The 18,204-nt window shown below is 44.3% G+C and overlaps 2 protein-coding genes across 3 annotated transcripts; one reads left to right on the forward strand and one right to left on the reverse strand.

Moving 5' to 3' along the window:
• Nucleotides 1–3,766: 3,766 nt before the first annotated feature.
• On the reverse strand, nt 3,767–5,640 carry LOC119199085 (chymotrypsin B-like). The gene is made up of 7 exons (XM_037456710.2): nt 5,551–5,640; nt 5,162–5,265; nt 5,003–5,082; nt 4,761–4,842; nt 4,506–4,686; nt 4,155–4,288; nt 3,767–4,035 (listed from the first exon to the last, which is right to left on the reverse strand). The coding sequence occupies exons 1-7, from the start codon at nt 5,600–5,602 to the stop codon at nt 3,874–3,876; spliced, it is 795 nt and encodes a 264-aa protein (XP_037312607.1). The 5' UTR covers nt 5,603–5,640; the 3' UTR covers nt 3,767–3,873.
• Nucleotides 5,641–9,415: 3,775 nt separating this feature from the next.
• Nucleotides 9,416–16,584, forward strand: galr1b (galanin receptor 1b). Of its 2 annotated transcripts, XM_037481292.2 has the most exons (3): nt 9,416–11,079; nt 11,782–11,847; nt 15,293–16,584. In XM_037481292.2, the coding sequence occupies exons 1-3, from the start codon at nt 10,387–10,389 to the stop codon at nt 15,608–15,610; spliced, it is 1,077 nt and encodes a 358-aa protein (XP_037337189.1). In that variant the 5' UTR covers nt 9,416–10,386; the 3' UTR covers nt 15,611–16,584. The 2 variants fall into 2 exon arrangements, with proteins under 2 accessions (XP_037337189.1, XP_037337191.1); XM_037481294.2 differs by lacking the exon at nt 11,782–11,847.
• The last annotated feature ends 1,620 nt before the right edge of the window (nt 16,585–18,204 follow it).

Raw genomic sequence — 18,204 nt, forward strand, 5'->3', positions numbered from 1 at the left:
ACACACACACACACACACACGTACACACACACGCGTACACACACACGCGTACACACGTACACACACACACACACACACGTACACACACACGCGTACACACACACACGCGTACACACACACACACACACACACGCGTACACACACACGCGTACACACACACACACACACACACACACACAGTGTGCAGGGAATGAGCTTAATATTCAGATTCCAGTTTTCAAATATTTCTGATAAATTAAACTATCCATATTTTTAAAAATTAAGGTAATTTAAAGATGAATGGATAATGAAAATAGTCTTTATTCGATTTTATATATGAAGTAGTAATACAATAATTTTAAAAATAAACAAATTACCATCAGTTACCATTTTATAATCCAGTTTAATTGGTTAGAACTATAATGCTAAAGGTAATACAAATAATTAGTATTTTATTGTGCATTGATTTGCCTGTATGTGCCAACTTGCCTCTGAATAAATAAAAAATAAAAGGAGAATGTGTCTGTTTTCACTAGTGTAGAATATTTATGATCAGTTGTAACATGTGAGTAGATTGTGTCGCCCCCTTGTGGAATAAAGTGCTAGTGTCTCCACCACATGAACGCTCCTAACATCTGTAACATGTGACCTTGACCCCATGACGTGTTCCACACAGGTCAGAGGGTTATTTCTTCTAATTTCACGTTTTACCAGACGTCACATCGCTGTTTCTCTTTGCTAAAAGGCAGAAAACGAATTAGTGAATCTACATTTAAACGTCAGTCTGCATTTCACTGTTAATTCTGCATCTATGTTTCCCAGCTTTCGTCAGATTATGTGACTCATCACACACGACACACCTTTAAACCCCCCCCCCCCTCCCAATGTTCTATTGATACGTATGACTTGCCCATGTTAATTGGGAATGAAAAAACATCCCCCCCCTCTCCACCGCCTCTGCTGACCGCGTGTTCCACGTTGCTTCCTTTTCTCCATAGTGCCCCATCGTCCTCATACCTACTGGTACCTGTGAATATGTCATTAGTGTAAAGATGAGTGGATTAATCCCACTGCCCTGATCTGTGCCTTTTCTCAACTGTGTCTTGTTCCGACTCAATCTGGATTAAACAGATGTACATTCTTCCAATGCCTCTTGTATAGAAAGCCTTCCTTCCATCATACCATCTGCTTGTACTGGGTCAAAATACACTGCTGTGACACTCTGTAGCTGTGACTCCGTCACTAGCCTGCATCCTCGTAGCCTGCATCCTCGTAGCCTGCATCCTCGTAGCCTGCATCCTTGTAGCCTGCGGCCTTCGTAGACCTGAGCTGGTCCTCCAATGACCGTATAGGCGGAACCAAAAGGTGACTGACATGGGGCGGTCTGGCCTACGGGGGACCTCCTGATTGCGTCATCAGCATTACCTCCACTGCTCCTGTTGCCTAGCAACCTGCTGAGCTTAACAATAAAACCTGAAAACTACAGATTACGCTTCTCCTTTTGCATGATATATTTCAGATTCAAATGAAATAGGTTCATCCATCCTTTACTAATTTATAATTACTTTCAGATAATAGTAATTTTGTGATCTTAAGGCAGAGGACACTCCAATGTCAATAAAAACTACGTTTAACGACACACTTATTAATCCGGGCTGACAGGCTCGTTGTGTATTTGTTATAACTGAACATTGATGTTCATCAGAACAGAACGTGGACCCGGGGGGGTCAGGTGAGTCCTCTTCATCCCGTTCAGAGGAGCCGACTGAAGGAGACAGTCTGACAGCGTCCTGAAGGATGCAGACGAGTGGAGGAATGTATAGATCCATATGAAGGCTAGATGCTTTACGCTTAGTATTTAACTTGAATGGGTTCTTCAGAACATTGAAGAACATGAAGGGTTCTGATTGGGGGTGTAATGCGTTCCCATCAGGTCCTCACACCCGTCACAGGCAGACACAGCTGCTTCTCTGTTCAAAGCAGGGGGATCTGAACCGGGACGAGCTGTGGATCTGAGCCCAAAGAGGGAGAGGAGAGGACTACATGAGGCCCATTGTGGGACCACAGGTGTCCCAGTTCAGCTCCACATGATGAGGAAATGACTCTACTTCTGTGTAGTGACCAGCAGGGGGCGACTCCTCTGCTCCCATAGACGTCTATGAGGAAATGACTCTACTTCTGTGTAGTGACCAGCAGGGGGCGACTCCTCTGCTCCCATAGACGTCTATGAGGAAATGACTCTACTTCTGTGTAGTGACCAGCAGGGGGCGACTCCTCTGCTCCCATAGACGTCTGTGAGGAAATGACTCTACTTCTGTGTAGTGACCAGCAGGGGGCGACTCCTCTGCTCCCATAGACGTCTATGAGGAAATTACTCTACTTCTATGTAGTGACCAGCAGGGGGCGACTCCTCTGCTCCCATAGACGTCTATGAGGAAATGACTCTACTTCTGTGTAGTGACCAGCAGGGGGCGACTCCTCTGCTCCCATAGACGTCTGTGAGGAAATGACTCTACTTCTGTGTAGTGACCAGCAGGGGGCGACTCCTCTGCTCCCATAGACGTCTATGAGGAAATGACTCTACTTCTATGTAGTGACCAGCAGGGGGCGACTCCTCTGCTCCCATAGACGTCTATGAGGAAATGACTCTACTTCTGTGTAGTGACCAGCAGGGGGCGACTCCTCTGCTCCCATAGACGTCTATGAGGAAATGACTCTACTTCTGTGTAGTGACCAGCAGGGGGCGACTCCTCTGCTCCCATAGACGTCTATGAGGAAATGACTCTACTTCTGTGTAGTGACCAGCAGGGGGCGACTCCTCTGCTCCCATAGACGTCTATGAGGAAATGACTCTACTTCTGTGTAGTGACCAGCAGGGGGCGACTCCTCTGCTCCCATAGACGTCTGTGAGGAAATGACTCTACTTCTGTGTAGTGACCAGCAGGGGGCGACTCCTCTGCTCCCATAGACGTCTATGAGGAAATTACTCTACTTCTATGTAGTGACCAGCAGGGGGCGACTCCTCTGCTCCCATAGACGTCTATGAGGAAATGACTCTACTTCTGTGTAGTGACCAGCAGGGGGCGACTCCTCTGCTCCCATAGACGTCTATGAGGAAATGACTCTACTTCTGTGTAGTGACCAGCAGGGGGCGACTCCTCTGCTCCCATAGACGTCTATGAGGAAATGACTCTACTTCTGTGTAGTGACCAGCAGGGGGCGACTCCTCTGCTCCCATAGACGTCTATGAGGAAATGACTCTACTTCTGTGTAGTGACCAGCAGGGGGCGACTCCTCTGCTCCCATAGACGTCTATGAGGAAATGACTCTACTTCTGTGTAGTGACCAGCAGGGGGCGACTCCACTGCTCCCATAGACGTCTATGAGGGAATGACTCTACTTCTCTCTTGATTTATTCCCTCAGTAAACATTGTAAACATGAGTTCATGGTCTCAGTCTCTAGTTTCAAGTCTTCTTCAATGCAGCATGCCGGGGCTTCACGCTGATTGACAGGTCTCTACCAGAGAGACATTTATGGCCAAATCAACAAACGAGAGGCTGCTAAAAATCCACAAAGCCACAAGAGACGTCACCATAGTGACTTTAACTTCTATTAGACAGTCTGTGATACGTTTTACACACAGACAGGTTTGCCAACGACAGGCGGATCAGAGGAGCAACCCTGTGTTTAGGACTCCCAGTTGGCCCCTTTCCATATGCATCGTGCTGTGAGGTGACCAGGTGAGTCCGAGTGTGTGTTAACGTTGGTTCATGCAGACACAATCAGTGATGTTCAGTGTTTTTATTTCCATTCATCGTCTAGACACACAATGTAAGGCAGGACTGTCGAGGTCGGGGGTTTGAGGGTTTGAGGGGGTTTCGGCCTCTGAGCGCTTAGTTAGCGGCGAGGATCTGGTCTACCCAGCCACGGAGCTCGGTAACACGGGCGTAGACGGCGGGGGTGGAGGTGGAGCAACGGCTGCTTCCCCAGGAGACGATGCCGACCAGAGTCCAGGCATTGTCCTTCTGACAGACCAGAGGACCACCAGAGTCGCCCTGGAACAGGAAATCAATTACTAGTCAAACCAATCAACCACAACCAGTGACAAGGAGGTCGATAAAGGGAAAAAAAATCAGAGTGAGACAGGTGAGACCGGAGATGGGCGGGGCCTCACCATGCAGGAAGTGGCTCCGGCTCCTCCCCCACAGATCATCACGTCGGAGATGTTGCTGCCCCAGTGGTTCTTGCACTGCTCGTTGGACAGAAGGGGGAGGGCCGCCTGTTGCAGCTTGTTGGGAGTACTGGGAGCTGTGGGAGGAGTCAACACGCGCAGTCAGACACATATCCGCCTCCCCTTTCAGAGTAAAACTTCTCTTCAGAAAGGTTGCTCTCTTTGACCAAAAAGGCTCCTTTAATCACGTTTTATTATGATTGTGTTACTCACACAACCTTCAGAGACCAATTAGCAGCCAACCAGTGAGATTCTCTCTAATCGTGGGCCTAGCTCTTGGATCTTGTTGCTCACCGTTGTAGCGGGTCAGACCCCACCCGGAGGTCACGCAGTTCATGCCGGCGGGGAAGTTGTCGGTGGACTCAGCGAGACAGACAGGCGACACGTTGGTTCCGAGCTGGGCGGGGGAGGCCAGCTTGATGAGGGAGATGTCGTTGTTGATGGTGCTGGGGTTCCACTTGGGGTGGGTGAACACCTGAGAGGCGATGGGGGGGTTAAGTGGGGAGGTTCTCAGTGCTGACACTTGATCAGCTGACGGATGGGTCTCACCTTGGAAGGCTTCAGGCGCTGGACGACCTCGTTGGAGCCGAAGCCCTTATCGTGTTCTCCAACGATCACTACGTGGTAGGTCCTGTCAGGGGACAGGAAGTGCATGTTTACATCCACTCAAGTCAAATCTCATTTGTTTCGATAAAACTATATTCAATTACTGAGGAATTATTATGCTTGGGTTTGTGTTTCCGTCTTCTGCAGCAGCCAACAGACACGGACAGGAAGTGACACGGACTCACTTGACGTTGCAGTGAGCGGCGGTCACCACCCAGTTCTCGTTGATCAGAGATCCTCCGCAGAAGTGGAAGCCGTTGGATTGCTGAGAGAAAAGAGGAGCACAACTCTGTCACACAGAGAAAGACAAGAGGAATAATGAGAAGAAGAAGAAGCAGACTCACCTGCAGGGACACCTGCCAGGGCCAAGAGTGAGGCACCGCCTCTTCGCCGTTGACGATGCGGGCGTAGCCGGTCACCACAGGGGCAATGGTGGGGGTGCCGCAGCCTGGGAGGACATTCAAAGACTTATTGTGTGTGTCGGCGTGAACTTCATCCATTAATGTTACTTTAACTTCTGACATCACTGTGGATTCTGTTTGTGATGCCCGAAGAATAACCACGAGTCCAAGGAAACGTGTTTCTTCTTCTGCGTTTCTGTATTCTTGTTTTACTCTTTAAAAGTAGAAGAAGAAGAAAGTTCATAAAGTTCTTCTTCTTTTGTGTTTAAAGAACAAAACATGAACCTCAATTTTCATGCTCCTAACAGTCTGAGATCAAACCATGACCTCACCGTAGGCGGCGCTGACGAAGGCGAGGCAGGACACGATCCAGAGGAAGGCCATGATGAAGAGGAGGATGATGTGCTGGAGGACCAAGCTGCTCTTTTATACCCGGAGTCGACCTGGCCTCGGCCAATCAAAGGGGCCGGGGTCTGTCCAGCTGGTTATCAGGTCACAGGCGACGGCGGCGTTCTCACGGGGTGCAACGCCTCAAAGGCCAGCTCTCTGATTGGCTGCTGGCGGCTGCAGCAGTCAGCACATCCCGAGTTATTTCTGACTCAGCTCTGAGATCACAGATCACATGAAGATAACAACACATGTACATTAATTCCTTTCAGCACAAGAACTCAAATAATAGATTTCTGTGGCGTTTACCAAAAACAAAATTACCTTCACATATAACTGACAAAACATCTCCAGTAAAATATGAATAATCATTTATACCATTATATTTAATATTATTAACAAATGTTAAATACATATACATTTCATCTAAATTATACTATAATCCATTGTAATATGATTCATGTTTGACTGAGTGGAATAGATACTAATAAATATTGTGTCATTAATATGGTGACGTTTTATATTTATGACGCTGGGAACACCGTGAGGAAAAGTCAACACGCAACGGCTGGTCCTGAACGGCTCGGTTTCCATGGCAACGGACGGCTTAATGAAAAGAGACCCCCTTCGTGACATTTGAAATGTTCCTCTGGGGTCCGTCCTCACGGCCAAAAGTGTGGATTCAGTTCTGGTGTGAACATCTGGACGTTACATTCAAACCTTTAAAGATGTGTTTTTATTGAATTCACACTGCAGACTTCAACTTTGTCAAAGCTGAACGTACAATTGCATCAAATATGTCTCATAATATTCATGTCATGTTTTAAACATCTCATTAGTTCTCTCAATGTTTAATGAGTAAAGTAATATTCGTGCATCCTGTGAGTGTGTATGTATAATATATATATATATATATATATATATTACATATACATGTACAGCTCAGTGTACAGAGTGTGTTATCAGTGTTTCAACATGACACACAATAACAGACACACATGGACACAACTTTATTATACAGCGGGTGAAATAAGTATTGAACACATTTTTCTCAGTAAATATATTTCCAAAGGAGCTATTGACGTGACATTTTCACCAGATGTTGGTAACAACCCAAGTAATACATACATACAATGAACCAAAACAAAGAAGTTCAGGAATAAAGTTATGTGTAATAATGTGAAATGACACAGTTTACTGATATTTATTCAATACTTTGTACAAAATTACCTTTGTTGGTAATTTCAGCTTCAAGACGCCTCCTGTTTGGAGAAACTAGTCGGATGCTTTGCTCTGGTGGGATTTTGTTCCATTCTTCCAGACTAACAGTCTTCAAATCTAGAAGGTTCCGTGGGCCTCTTCTTTGAATCTTGATCTTCAGTTCTTTCCATAGATCTTCAGTGGGATTTAAGTCAGCTGATTGTGGGCCATTCTAGCAGCTTTATTTTCTTTCTTTGTAACCAGTTGAGAGTTCCCTTGGCTGTGTGTCTGGGATCATTGTCCCGCGTTTCATCTTCATCATCCTGGTGGATGGCAGCAGATTTCTGTCAAGAAGGTCTCTGTAAATTTTCCCTTCATCCTTCCTTCAATTATGTGAAGTACCATTTGCTGAAAAGCAGCCCCACACATGATGTTCCCACCTCCAAACTCCACTGGGTGATGTGCAGTGCCATTTCTCCTCCAAACATGGTGTGTATTATGGCTTCTCATCTGACCACACCACATTCTCCCAGTATTTCACTGGCTTTTTTCCAAATGTTGTGCAGCAAACGTTAATCGAGCTTCAACATGCTTTTGTTTCACCAATGGAGTCCTGCGTGGTGAGCGTGCACACAGGCCACGGTGGTGGAGTCCATTCCTTACTGTTTTCTTTGAGACAACAGTACCTGCTATTGTAAGTTCCTTTGGATAAAAGCGTTAGCTAAATGACATGTAATGTAATATTAGCTCCACTCTCACTTTTAACATGGCAACAGTTAGTAGCAGCTAACGAAGCTAATTTGTTAATCTTTAACAGGGCAATGGACCTAGTTCAGGAAACCTTTACACAACTGTGAAGCCTTCTGGGAATCTCTGCAGCTGACAAGTTCCCCAACAACTGGATCCAGTTCTTCAAAGAGAAGTTAAAACTGTGTTAAAGCTGCATCCTCTGTAGTGACCAGCAGGGGGCGACTCCTCTGCTCCCATAGACGTCTATGAGGAAATGACTCTACTTCTGTGTAGTGACCAGCAGGGGGCGACTCCTCTGCTCCCATAGACGTCTATGAGGAAATGACTCTACTTCTGTGTAGTGACCAGCAGGGGGCGACTCCTCTGCTCCCATAGACGTCTATGAGGAAATGACTCTACTTCTCTCTTGATTTATTCCCTCAGTAAACATTGTAAACATGAGTTTATGGTCTCAGTCTCTAGTTTCAAGTCTTCTTCAATGCAGCATGATGTTCATTTAGTGAATGAAGGTCCATTTAGAGTCAAACAGACCATGAAGCCGGAGACGCTTTAGGGCGGGGCCTAACGCTGATTGACAGGTGTCTACCAGGGATGAGTTTTCTGTTTATTCATCTACCAACCTTACCACTTGTACTACCTTAGCACCTTGTAAAAGTATTTTCTCTTGGTTAAAGTTAATAGCATTGTAATGGTTTGGCTGTTGCTCTGCCCTCTCGTTTCTCTTCTGGTTGACCATCTGTTGACCATCTTGTTGTTACTCGTTGTTCCACCAGCCAATTGGTGGAGTTGCAGTAACTTATTCCACTTCTTCTTTGTGGTGTTTGGATGTTCAGCGGGAGACGGGTGTCGTCGGATGCAACTTCTGATCGTATTAATCAGTAATCTAATAAACGTATTGTTTGAAAATGTTCCAAAACGTTTCCAGCTGCTCATTAGAGCTTACCATTAGTTTAATTTCTTTGTCACTTATTGCATTAGTTCAGAAGTTTCCTTGGTTTCAGGAAGTGTACAAATTATTGTGATATAAGAAGGCCACCAACAATCAACAAGTGGTCAACAAATGTCTGTGTGGTGCTGACACCCAACGTTACGTAGGAAGAAAAGAACCAACTGAATTAGCAGTGGAAATGCTGAGTACTGAGGTAACTAATACTTAATATACTAACTGAGTTAACTACCACTTCATGTACTAAGGTAACTAATACTTAATATACTAACTGAGGTAACTACTACTTCATGTACTAAGGTAACTAATACTTAATATACTAACTGAGGTAACTACTACTTCATGTACTGAGGTAACTAATACTTAATATACTAACTGAGGTAACTACTACTTCATGTACTGAGGTAACTAATACTTAATATACTAACTGAGGTAACTACTACTTAATATACTAACTGAGGTAACTACTACTTCATGTACTAAGGTAACTAATACTTAATATACTAACTGAGGTAACTACTACTTCATGTACTGAGGTAACTAATACTTAATATACTAACTGAGGTAACTACTACTTGATGTACTAACTGAGGTAAGTAATACTTAATATACTAACTAAGGTAACTACTACTTTATGTTCTGACTAAGGGAACTAAAACTAAACTAGTTTAGGTAATCATCACTATACTAACTACTATGTTTACCAACTATACTAACTGAGGTAACTAATAACTACTATATGTACTATACTCTAACAATAAGAAGTTTGCTATCGTAACATTATTATTCAGACCTACTAATATACTTGAGTTTACAGCACTTAAATATTGCATTTGATAGTTGCATCTACTCAGACAATTTCAGTGTCAAAAATAAATCGCCTCATTGTTAAATACACGTCATTTAGCTGACACTTTTATTAAAAGCAACTTAAAATTCATTTTTAACCCACGTTTTAACATTTTAGCCCGGGGAGCAATTCGGGGTTTGGTGTCTTGCTCAAGGACACTTTGACATGTCACATGGAGCAGCCAGGGTTTGGACCAACAACCTTGTGGTTCCCGACACACCTTCTCCAATCCAGGCACCACCGTACGTAGAGTTAGACCCAACACCAAGTGTGACACTGTACAGTTACATTTCCAACCTATCAAATAGTGCATTTAACTCAAATCACCGAATAGTGACTCACTAACAGTAACAGTTGAATCAGCTTTTTGGAGTGTGATTTCAACTCTGCACTAAATTAACTCTAAGGATTCTGCTGTGTACTTAAATAATTCAGACCACTTAAAATATTAAATTGGAGGAACTTGAAATTGTGTGTTCTTTTAGATTGAAAAAATCTAACTGCACTGAACATTTTAAGTTAATAATAATGTTAAGTTTGACAAACTTAGGATAGCAAACCTCTTATCACGAGTTGACACAACACATTATCCATTAGTTGAGTGTCCTCAAAAAGCTTTGCAGCTGGTTGCTTAACTGTTTTCTCACATTTTTCTTAGAGTGTACTAACTGTGGTAAATAAAATCTAATAACTAAACCAACTGACCCTGCTAACTGTTATAACTACTACTTAAAGACATAACATGTCTCCTTTAAAATAAAACACTGGTTCAAGTCCAGTGATTTATATTTGTCATGTTCCAGGTCCATGTTTAATTGACAGTCAATTGGTAATTCATGTTTTATTCTGAAATCCCTCGACAGGAAATGGTGCGTCCTGCTTCCGCCAGCTTGCCGTGTCTCCAGCAGCTCGTCGGGTCCGGACTCGTCAACGGACGTGTCTGATCCGGATCATGGCCCGGCTCTTTCACTCACTCAGTCACGGTCTACTTGCGCTGCTCCATCCTTTGCTCTGATCCTCCCGCGGACCTCCACCATGCTGCAGCCGGGAAACCGCTCCTCCGACTGGGCTCAACTCCTTGAGTCGAACCGGTCCGTGGCGGAGGGCGACCGTTCTGGACAGGAGGCGGTGATCGTGCCCGTGGTGTTCGGGTTGATCTTCGTTGTGGGGGTGGTGGGAAACTCCCTCGTTATGGTGGTGATCGGGAAAGCGAAATACAGCCTCGGCGGGGAAGGTGGAGGGGGGGGGAGGCGCGCCAGCAGCCCGACCAACATCTTCATCCTGAACCTGAGCGTGGCGGACCTCAGCTTCCTCCTCGTCTGCGTGCCGCTCCAGGCCACCATCTACTCCCTCCCGGAGTGGGTGTTCGGCGCCGTGCTCTGCAAGTTGGGACACTACTTCTTCACCGCCAGCAAGCTGGTGAGCATCTTCACGCTGGTGGCCATGTCAGCGGACCGCTACGTCGCCGTGGTGCTCTCCAAGAAGTCCCGGTGCGTCCGGAGCCGCCGGAACGCGCTGGTCGGAGTGTGCGTAATCTGGATCTTGTCGCTAGTGTGCGCGGTGCCGGTGGCGCAGCATCAGGACCTCATCACTGACCACCCCAGCGCCCCCAACAGCACCTTCTGCTGGGAGCTGTGGTCCGGACCCTCCAGGCGCGCCTACAGGGTGACGGTGCTGCTGATCGGATACCTGCTGCCGCTGCTGCTCATCACCTGCTGCTACTCCAAGGTCAGGCCGGGTCCCGGGTAATGTTTCACTCCCACGGCCGTAAAACGCGCATCATAACGGCGCAGAGGGGCCAAAGGGCGCGCGCAAAGTCCCGAGGCTCATAAAACTGTGCGTAAAGTCCTGCACCAAGTGCGCAGAGACACTCACCGAGACACCGGCGTGACGTTTCAAAATAAAGCCTTTATATGATTATAAAATATAAAATATATTTTATTCCCAATTCTCTTATTAATTTATTTATTAGTAGTTATTCATAAGTTATTGATTGACAAATTCTCAACAAAGTCACAGCTGCTCAGCTCTGTATCCATGGCAACACCCATTGAGCGCTTTTACTGTATTTCTTCTTCTCAATATGTGCGTGGCCTCCTTCTGCATGTAGTCAAAGTGTAACACTAACATCACAGGTCACGTGATACCCATAAATACTTTCCCTTTAGATCCCACATACCTCTTTATATTTAAATATCCCTTATTTAAATGTCCCTTATTCCTCTCATGTGAGTGAAGGTGAAGGCCAGGAGGCGGAGCTAAAGTACAGCTTTTGCTCTGTTGGACAAATAATCATAATTACAATTTTAACTTGATTCATGTGCCCAACTTTAATATAATTGATTGCTGTCTGTAGATGTCTGTTATCATCAGTTAAAGTTATACTAAGTTCATCATTAAGTAAATCATGTTATTTACAATTTTTTTCAGGTTTTGTTTTATCTTCATAAAAAGATGAAGAACATGTCCAGGAAGTCTGAGCGCTCCAAAAGAAAGGTGCACTTCCTCCTCCTCCTCCTCCTCCTCCTCCAACTTGGTTAGTGGTATCTTAGTACTTTGGGTGGTATTGTAGTGCGGAAAATGGTTGGTGGTATTGTAGTTCTATTGGTGTTATCGTAGTACTATGAGTGGTATTGCTGTACTATGGGTGGTATCGTAGTACACTTGGTGGTATTGTAGTACTGTTGGTGGTATCGTAGTACTATTGTAACCTCCTGCTGGGATTGACTGATGGGCTTCAGACAGACTTTAGGCCCTTGGGGCCACCCTGGTTGACAATGTGCAGATGTCCTCTCACAGCAGATCACAGCTGCTCCTCGGGTCCCTGGAGCTGGAACAAAGGCGGCTAGATAAATATTTAGGCAGAGGGACTAAGAATAGAGGTGACTTCAAATGTCTCCTAAATGGTGGAGTGAACTCCCCATCGACATCAAGACAGTGGAAACTTAGACCGCTTTCGACGCAGACTGAGAACACACCTCTACCTCTATACCTGGACTGTTAGTACTTTTTTAGCACTTGACACAATGTGTTTTGGTCCGTAGGTTTGAAATCAGGATGAATGTGTCAAAAAAATGTTTTAAATGGGCAAAAGTACCATTTAAACGTTCCAGTAGATCAGTTCATTCCCCTTCAAAGTAAAGCACATACTTTCGTCTTCTGCCCACTGGTGTGAATGTCATGAACAGTAGCTCTAACAGTTATTCCAAAGGTTTAATGTAAATTACATTCATCTATTATTTTGCATAACACAAAATAACAACATTTGACCCTATCATCAGCACAGGAAAAACTGAAGAAAAGCTCAGGGAGAATGGTATGGGCCTCTGGAAAGGATGCCATGATGTATACCCAAGATGTTGGTTTAGCCTTGGTTCGTTATGGGGCCTGCTCGTCACAGCTATTAGGTTTCACCTGCTCAGTACATCATTCGCTTCTCGTCTTTGTCTCCTAGTCATTTAATCTGTAAATCTGGAGTCTGACCTCGTTGGATTTGCTATTCTTTTGCCGGCCCCTGTGAGTTCCTAGGAACCAGTTATACTGGTTATACCAGTTATACAGACTTTAGAACCCTTAAGGCTTTGCTCGCTGCCTATGTGCAGCAGCAGTTACAGAGGAGGCCCTTTTACATCACATGTCAGCGTGAAGATTTGACAAGTCTGGAGTGCTTTGAAGCATTCGTTGTGGATGTTTTGCATCCTGAAGCCACCTGTCAAGTGCGTTTTTAAACAGATTAAATATGAATCCAGAATCAGATTACGTAAACAACTGGTCCAGAGTCGGCGGGTGGAAAATGACAATCTCAAAAGGATGTGGGGAGTCTGGAGGTGAGCCACGTCAATGACACAAAGAAATAACTAACTCAAGGAAGCGCTTATTTCCTTTATCTGGACTTCATTATTCCTCCTTTTATTTCTTTCTTATCATGTATTATTTAATGGCATTTACCTATTTCCAGGGTCTGACATGTTAGATAGAGGTTTACTGGGAAGTCTTATCCAGAGATAAATGTATTTTGTGCCAGACAGTGTATTATTAAAACATGTTTTGCACAGGAATGGAGGAGTCACTGTGTTTGTGAGAAAGGTCAAACAGCTATTGAGGATCAAAGAGTACAACTTTGCTACTCAATAGTGAAACTTGAAAAATTAAACCTATGGATGCGTATTTCTGTAATAGTGTACGTATATAACGTAAATTGCGGACTATAAACTGCTACTTTTTTCCCACGCTTTGAACCCAACGGTGAGGTGAATGTATAATTTTTTACGGGATTGCGAGAGCGAGATAATTTTGACACATCATATTCAAACACTCGTCATGGAAAATACACTTAGGAATGCATATTATTCAGAAGAAATAAACTCTGTGCTCCTGCCGGCGGGCTTCAAGCTGCTCAGAGCGGACCGCGACACGGAGCTCTCCGGCAAGACGATAGGTGGAGGAATCTGCTTCTACTCCAACATCAGCTGGTGCAACGACGTAACAGTGATCCTACAACACTGTTCCTCCTGATGTGGAACCTTTCATCATTAACTGTAAACCCTTTTGCCTCCCGTGAGTTCGCTTCATTCATCATGGTCGGTGTTTACATGCCGCCGGCAGGCAACGTGCACGAGGCACAGCGGACACTCGACCAGATACGGTGTGTGCAGCGGACCAACCCGCACTCCTTGATTATTGCCCAACCAGAGAGGAGAACATGCTGAATCAGTGTTACACCCCACCTGCCCACACCAACCCAATTTTGATACATCACGATACCAAAATTCTGACTTCTATACTATACCTGCCAAAATATTACGATACCCGATACATTCGATACGATACCACAAATACAATTCTGTATAATTTATCCATGATGGTAATAAACAAAAAAGGTTCCCTTTTTAGCAGCTTGTTTCTGCCCAGCTTTTTCAACACTTAACAAATGCAATTCATATTAGGGTTAGATGTTAATGAAAACAACATCATTTTACACATGTAAAAATAACTACAGCTATGTGGGTTGTGTACATTAAAGATGGACACATAATTAAAGGGCAATCTCTCCCCTGACAAAAATGACAATGAAAATGGAATCGATTGTGTAGTATTTGTACACTTTTGTGTGCATTCTGACCTCATGATCACATAGGCCCACATGAGTGAAATTGTAGGTTATTTTGCATGTTTATATTTCTGCTGACTATTCAGCTGTCTTGCTTTGTCTCGTGACAATCCGCGCTGGTTCATCTCCGACCTCGCCGACGGTAAATGGTGCATCTGTAACTATTCGCGTCACGTTGACTTGCTGGTTTGCCAGGTACTGCTCCTAATCGACCAGGTACTGTAGGGTGTTGCCCCAACGTCTGGAGTCTAGGGGTTCCTGGACTCAATAGATCTCTTTGCCTTCTACTAGAAGGAGTTGGGGGCACTGCTCCTCGGACCTCTCCTTTTCGTTTGGACCATCAGCCGGTTTGAGTTTTGAGACATGGAAGGTAGGAGCAATACGGTAATGGTTAGGCAGGGCAAGGCGAAAGGAGTGTGTGAGATTTGTTGTGAGATTTGAAAAAGACCCACATACCTTCTTAACAAGGGAGACGCAGACCTAGGGCTCGGGGGGATAACCAGACCCATTGGCCCGGGTGGTACCCGGGTAGCTACATCCCAGGTAGCCAGCGGACTCGGCCGTATTGCGGCTGAGTGTCGGCTAGCTCGGCTGTTTGCTGCTCCAGGCAGTTTGGGGGAAGGTCTTGATTGTATTTGGGGAGGGTCCAGGCAGTTTGGGGGAAGGTCTTGATTGTATTTGGGGAGGGTCCAGGCAGTTTGAGGGAGGGTCTTGATTGTATTTGGGGAGGGTCCAGGCAGTTTGAGGGAGTGTCTTGATTGGTTTGGGTAGTGTCCTAGCTGTCTGGTCTGTTCTTTCAGATTCATAAAGATTCTCTTTATATTCCCGCAGACGGCTCAGACTGTTCTCCTGGTTGTCACCGCCTTCACCATCTGCTGGATGCCCCACCACATCATCGTCATGTGGGTGGAGTTCGGCACCTTTCCCCTGAATGACGCCACCCTTGCCTTTTGTATTGTTTCCCACTGCCTTTCTTATGGAAACTCCTGTGTCAACCCCGTCCTCTACGCCTTCCTGTCTGAGAACTTCCGCAAGGCCTGTCGCCAGGTCTTCACCTGCAGCTTCCTGTACCGGCCCCCATCCACGGGCACGCTGGTCCGTTTACGCATGGAGAACTTCTCCACCACACACTCTACCACCCCGATTTGAAGGGAGGGACGTAATCAGATACGTAAAAGAAACAAGCATATATCTTCTTGATCAAATTGGACGCTAATGTAGGAGTTCTTCCAGCAGGAGCTTGGTCACATGACAACAAAACGGCTTTGATTGGCTGCTGACCAGTTCATTATTGACAGAATTACTAAATGAACAGAAAACGTTGATGAATGAAATAATCAACAAAACATAAGCCTGGTTTTCAGGCTTTTCTGTGAACATTTAAAAAATAGAAAAACCATTGTTATTCTCTTTTTAGAAATGAAAAACAATGGAAGTTGTGGTAATGTCAGCAATTTTTGGCTTGATAATATTCTACGCCCGTAGAAACAAAGGGTTCAGCATGTATTTCACTTTACTGTTTTTAATATATTTCATTTGTTTTTAAATGTTGGTGTGCGTGTTTGCGAGTGCGTGTTTTTCCCCTAATGAAAGGGAACCGCTGCAGGTAATGTTTGTAACATTCCCCACTTGAGCGACTCTGGTCACACAGGAAAATGTTCTGGTCCTGTCTTCAATAAAATCTTTCTAGTTTGACCCTCCTGCAGTGACATGTGTAAATTATTATCTGAAACCCTAATTATTATCCCCCTGATCAAAACAACACATTTAAACTAAACTTTTGTCACGAGTCGATAACAATTTACTTTCAGGAGTGTTTTCGTACATTCTGTACATTGAGGGCTCAAAGCTTCAAAGCAGCAATGCTGATTTTGTACTTAAAATTAAGCATACAGACCAAACATGAATAATTACAAATAAATCAACGACAAATAAAGAGTGTTTGTGGTTATTCACTTTTGTTTTAAAGTTATTACCATCCCTAAATCTCAACACACGCACGACGAGTAGCTGTGACCGCTGGGCGCTTCACCACGACGTGTGAAAATAAATCCCGCAGCCTGCTGAGGAACAACGTGAGAAATTCATTCTGGTTTACCGTGCTTAGGTTCTCCAGATATATCTGCGAGGAATTGCTCACGTCATCTTTCTCTCTTCTAAATAAATGTTGACCTTTGTTGACTTTGATTTGACGTGTCAGATTCTTCTCATCAATTAATTCGGAGGGATCATGAATCCCGGCAAGACCTAGAGTCAACTAAGGGGCTCCTTGGCTCTTGTATAGATTTGTTTGGCAGTGATGCTTTTTACATGAAATGAAAAAAGGGCTTTTCAGAAAAATGTAAGATATGAATTGATGTATATAAATGAAGCAATCCTTCATGATATGTAGTTAGTATTTCATTGTAGAATCATGTGAGGTACTGTGTGATTTGATTTGATTTTTTTATCCAATTTTAACCACTTGTTTTTTCTTTGAGCAGTTTTAAGTAAATCAATTATGGCTGACTTCATTTTATTAATGTGCCTTTAGTGATATAGCTTTTAGTGAGAATAACTTTGGCCCCACCTTTCCATGACCCAGAGTTCAGACCAGGAAGCAGAGTCACAGTCTTACACACTTCTCTGCGCTTCATTCCGAGCAGTCACTCAGCGTAATTAACTCTATAGAAACTGTTTCTGCCCCACGGACACCGTTATTTAAGTTAAAGGTAAACAACCGAGGAGTTATATTTAATAACTTAATCAAAGTTAAATGTAACAATACAACTGTGCAACAAACTAGGAGAATTAAAGGGGGTCTTTTTAATATTAGATCTCTGTGCTCTAAAGCTGTTTTAGTAAATGAACTAATATCTGACAACCATGTTGATATTTTCTGTCTTACTGAAACATGGCTATCGGATGGGGAGTATTTTAGCTTAAACGAAGCGACTCCTCCAAGTCATGTTAATACTCATATCCCCCGAGGCACAGGTCAGGGGGGGAGTGGCAGCTATTTATGACTCCTGCCTTTTAATAAACTTTAAACCTAAACTGGATTATAACTCATTTGAAAGTCTGACTTTCAGTCTTTCACAACCAACCTGGAAAATAATCCAGCCGGTTCTCTTTGTAATAGTGTACAGGGCCCCAGGTCCTTATTCTGAATTTTTATGTGAATTTTCACAGTTCTTAACGAGTTTGGTCCTTAAAACGGACAAGGTAATTATAGTGGGTGACTTTAACATTCATGTGGATGTCGATAACGACAGCCTTGGTACTTCATTTCTCTCTTTGCTGGAATCAATTGGTTTCTGTCAGACTGTAAACAAACCAACTCATTGTTTTAACCACACCCTCGACTTGGTTCTTGTATGTGGTATTGTGATAGAACACTTAATCTTTCCACAGAACCCTCTCCTGTCGGACCATTGTCTGATAACCTTTGTATTTCTACTGCCAGAATCTCCTCCTCCTGCCAAGGGTTTCTACAGTCGATGTTTATCGGACACCATTGTAGCCTCATTTAAAGAAACCATTCCCTCTGCTCTAAGTTCAGTGTCCTGTCTCAAGATATCAGAAGACTCCTGTGAAAACTTCAGTCCGTCACAAATCGACCATCTTACTGCCACAGGCTCTTTGAGAATGGCGCTGGACGGTATTGCTCCCCTCAAAAGAAGAATGGCAACAAGAAGGAAGTTCGCCCCTTGGTATAACTCTCAAACCCGGAACTTAAAGCAAACTGTGCGGAAACTTGAGCG

Source organism: Pungitius pungitius, chromosome 4 (assembly GCF_949316345.1).
Source record: "Pungitius pungitius chromosome 4, fPunPun2.1, whole genome shotgun sequence".
NCBI classification, from domain to species: domain Eukaryota; kingdom Metazoa; phylum Chordata; class Actinopteri; order Perciformes; family Gasterosteidae; genus Pungitius; species Pungitius pungitius.